The sequence below is a fragment of the Zingiber officinale genome, chromosome 4B (assembly GCF_018446385.1).
Source record: "Zingiber officinale cultivar Zhangliang chromosome 4B, Zo_v1.1, whole genome shotgun sequence".
In the NCBI taxonomy this organism is placed as follows: domain Eukaryota; kingdom Viridiplantae; phylum Streptophyta; class Magnoliopsida; order Zingiberales; family Zingiberaceae; genus Zingiber; species Zingiber officinale.
This window is the reverse complement of record NC_055993.1, coordinates 32,071,375-32,075,037: the sequence shown is the minus strand read 5'-3', so window position 1 is coordinate 32,075,037 and position 3,663 is coordinate 32,071,375. Positions and strand designations below refer to the sequence as shown.

The 3,663-nt window shown below is 43.2% G+C and overlaps 1 protein-coding gene across 1 annotated transcript; it reads left to right on the top strand.

Annotated features, from left to right (window-relative positions):
- The first annotated feature begins 1,705 nt into the window (after positions 1–1,705).
- Positions 1,706–3,436, top strand: LOC121974921. Its single transcript, XM_042526210.1, has one exon. The coding sequence runs from the start codon at positions 1,842–1,844 to the stop codon at positions 3,375–3,377; it is 1,536 nt and encodes a 511-aa protein (XP_042382144.1). The 5' UTR covers positions 1,706–1,841; the 3' UTR covers positions 3,378–3,436.
- Positions 3,437–3,663: the final 227 nt, after the last annotated feature.

Below are 3,663 nucleotides of genomic sequence, written 5' to 3'. Positions count from 1 at the left end.
GTCTTTGGGATTTCGGAGAATGTAACAATTGTAAAGACATTTTGATAAATGAAAAATTCCATGATCTATTATGTGTATATGTCTTGGTTACATTAGAATAAAAGTCTCGATAAGCATGTTGACAGATTGGGATTGATCCACTCACATGGACAATCATCTCTATTTGTTAAGTACGAATAGAGGTAAGACCGTTGCTTATGGGACAACTTTTGTAGCTGTGAATAGAGACATACCCATAAGTTAAGGTCGTCTTGATATTTGTGTCAAGATGAGATCATTTGTGTAATGATTGGAGTAAATGCACCGACCATTTACTGAATCTGCTTGAAGCCAGATTAGAATTCATATGTTGAATTCAGGATTAGACATTGGGAATGTCTAAATCGAAATCTGTACGATGTTAAAACTGGGAAAAAACATGCGCTCTTTTTGGTAAAGAGAATAACATCGTAGCATGTGATTCATACCACATGTGCTATGACGACAAGAAGGGTTGTAGGAGAATGGATCCCTGCTTCTCTACTATGTGAGACCCTTGAGATTATAAGTTAATCTCGATTTTACCCTAAGTGACTATTTAGCTGTCTACTTGAAGTTCTGATCAGTGTCTGCTACTTTAGCATGTTTCCTATTGGCTATGGATGATTCGATCTATGGAGCATAACTAGGAAAGCAACTGATTAGAATGAATGGATTCTAGCTAAAAAGGAAGATTAAGATTGATTTACATCTGCGACATTTATTCACTGGTACCGGTTACATTTTTAGTTCAGTATATAAAATGTAATTGTGAATAATTTGTTTGATTGGAGGTGTTGAACATGCTCTTGACATATGGTCAATATGAGGGATTAGAGATGTTCATGATGATGTAAATAATTTAATCTGGGGTAAAAGCAAGCGAATAATGTCTTTGATTCGTTCTATGGACATTTATGTCTATGATTCGTTCTGTGGAGCAGCTAAGTAAGGTGTGACAATCTTCTTAGCAATTGAATGCTCACTGTGTTTGCTGTCGCACGAACCATTTTCCCTAATGTATGGAATGGATGTTCTGATCTGGTGTTCGTGACTTGATTCTCATAAAGTCTGTGTGACTTATTTGGTCTTTGTGACTAAATTTTGCTCTGGTCTTCGTGACTTGATCCTCATAAAGTCTTCGTGACTTATTTGATCTTTGTGACTAATTTCGCTCTGGTCTTCGTGACTTGATCACCTTGTAGTCTATGTGATTGACATGGTCTATGTGACCATATGGATTGACTTGGACGAGTGTGAGATGTTGGGCGTTATACTTGGCAGACGAAAGGGTTCGTCCCTTTCGCTGCTGCAAACGCATGTTTGCTGCAAATGCCAGGGAGACGAAGGGGCGTCCTTTTCCCTTCATCTTCCTTAGTCTTCTTATAAGAAGCGTCCAAGTGCAGATCGTAAGTAGAGCTTTTGGCGAGGTGATCAAGGAGCATCGAGAGATCGAGGGAGAGCAAAGGGAGAGCATTCGGCTGGGATTTGGTTCGTGAACGTTGAAGCACTTTCCGGTTGCTCCGTGATCGTGCTTCCAACAGCGACAATCTTTTCATCGATCGGCGTCTTCGATTGCGATTCTTCGAGAGATCACTGTGAGTGTTTATGATTTCCGCATTATTTTATCTTTATTTTAATTATTTCATTTTAATTTTCATACTCTCAAAACTACCAACAACTTCCGCCCGCTTCTGCTCCCGCTAGCCGCCCTCTGCCGTCGTTGATTTCTTTTAGGTTAGGGTTCGTGGTACAGTTCTTCTTTTGTTGAAAAAGGTGAGCATAGATAGGGATTCTTTGATTTGTTTCATTATTTTCTGGCTATGGAGCCGGCGTTAAAGCCGAGCTCGGTGCGCAACCTCCTTCTACGTGCGCTCCTCTTCATCGTTTCTGTTTTTCTCCTACGGTTCGTGTACGTCATCACTGTCTATGGGGGCTCCTGCACCGCAAGCGATTACTGCCTCTTGTCATCGCAGGCAGAGCCGCTCGCTGTCGCGGGAAACGCCAGAGGATCCGCGGCCTCGGTTTCCGTCGTTTCTGCCCATGTCGGTTTGGGGTCGTCCGCGACCTCAGCCCTCTGGACTAGCCGAGAGTGGCGGAAGGTCGTCGAATTCTATTCTGCCATGCTCCAGGACCTTGTGGTTGAAGGCTTCCTCTCCCCTGCCTTTAAGTGCTTGTGCGTCGGTAGCCCTTCGGGATATGAAGTGCTCGCGCTCAAGGAGATCGGAGTTTCTGACGCGGTAGGCGTCGCTAGGAAGAGAGCGCCGCCGTTGGTGGTTGCTGGAGGCGATCCTCTACGACTTCCATTCAAAAACGCCACCTTTGACTTTATTTTGGTGGGGCAAAGCCAAGATCACAGCAAACAACCGGTGGATATTGCGGCCGAGATCGAAAGGACGCTGATGCCCCATGGGTTCCTTGCAGTGCTAACTGCCTCCGCGGCAGATGCCTATAGTCTGCAGTCCCTCGCACAACTTTTCCCTGGCTTCATAAATGTTCGAGCAAGGGAGATCAACTATTCAGATTCTCCAATTTCTCTCCGGGAGGTAGTTTTCCGTAAGCAAGAAGGTGCAAACATTGTTAGTTCAAAGAGTAATTCTCATACTGAATGCCCAATCCATGAGAACAAGCTCCAGATTCTTCAGTCAGCAGAGCCTATAATTCAGGATGAGCCACTGAAGCCATGGATCACCCTCAAGCGGAACATTCATAATGTGAAGTATTTGCCATCAATTGCTGATATAAGCTTCAAGCAAAGGTATATTTATGTCGATGTAGGTTCTCGGAGCTATGGCTCAAGCATCGGAAGCTGGTTCAGGAAACAATACCCCAAGCAGAATCACACTTTCATGATTTATGCAATTGAAGCCGATAAAGCATTTCACAAAGAGTATGCCACTAAGAAAGGTGTGACCTTGCTACCCTTCGCAGCATGGGTACGCAATGAAACTTTAACCTTTGAGATTAATAATGATCCAAGTAAACATGATGTTGAGAAAGGAGGAGGAATGGGCCGTATCAGGCCTATCGGGGGCTCTGGTAGTCATGTTTCTACAGGTTCAGTGAGTGCAATTCAAGGGTTTGATTTTGCTGCGTGGCTGAAGAGGACAGTAACTGAGAGGGACTATGTTGTGATGAAGATGGATGTTGAAGGGACTGAGTTTGATCTGATACCGAGGCTGTTTGAGACTGAGAGTATCTGCCTGATTGACGAGCTCTTTCTTGAGTGCCACTACAATAGATGGCAGAAGAGCTGCCCTGGACAAAGGAGCCCAAAGTACAAAAACACATATGGGGAATGCTTGAAGTTGTTCACTTCACTAAGGAATAGTGGAGTCCTTGTTCACCAATGGTGGTAATCGGGAACAGATTGTCTCATGGAATTTGTGTGGTACACAGCCAAAAACTAGTTAAATTCATGCTCAATTTCTCACTTTACTGGTGAAGGAGTTCCATTTACATTTGATAGAATACAAAATAAGAAATGTGAACAATCACAGGTAAAAAAAAAAATTACATTGATTGGAAACGAAACTTGGACATTATCTTAATTACTGAAGGTTACAAGCTCGTACTTTTTGAGATCTGTCCAAGCCTGCCTAATAGCGATTCTAGTGAAGAGGAGATTGAGTATCAAAAGAAATG

What these genes read in the sequence shown, in the direction of transcription:
- LOC121974921 (XM_042526210.1), top strand. Translation starts at nt 1,842, where the DNA reads ATGGAGCCGGCGTTAAAGCCGAGCTCGGTGCGCAACCTCCTTCTACGT.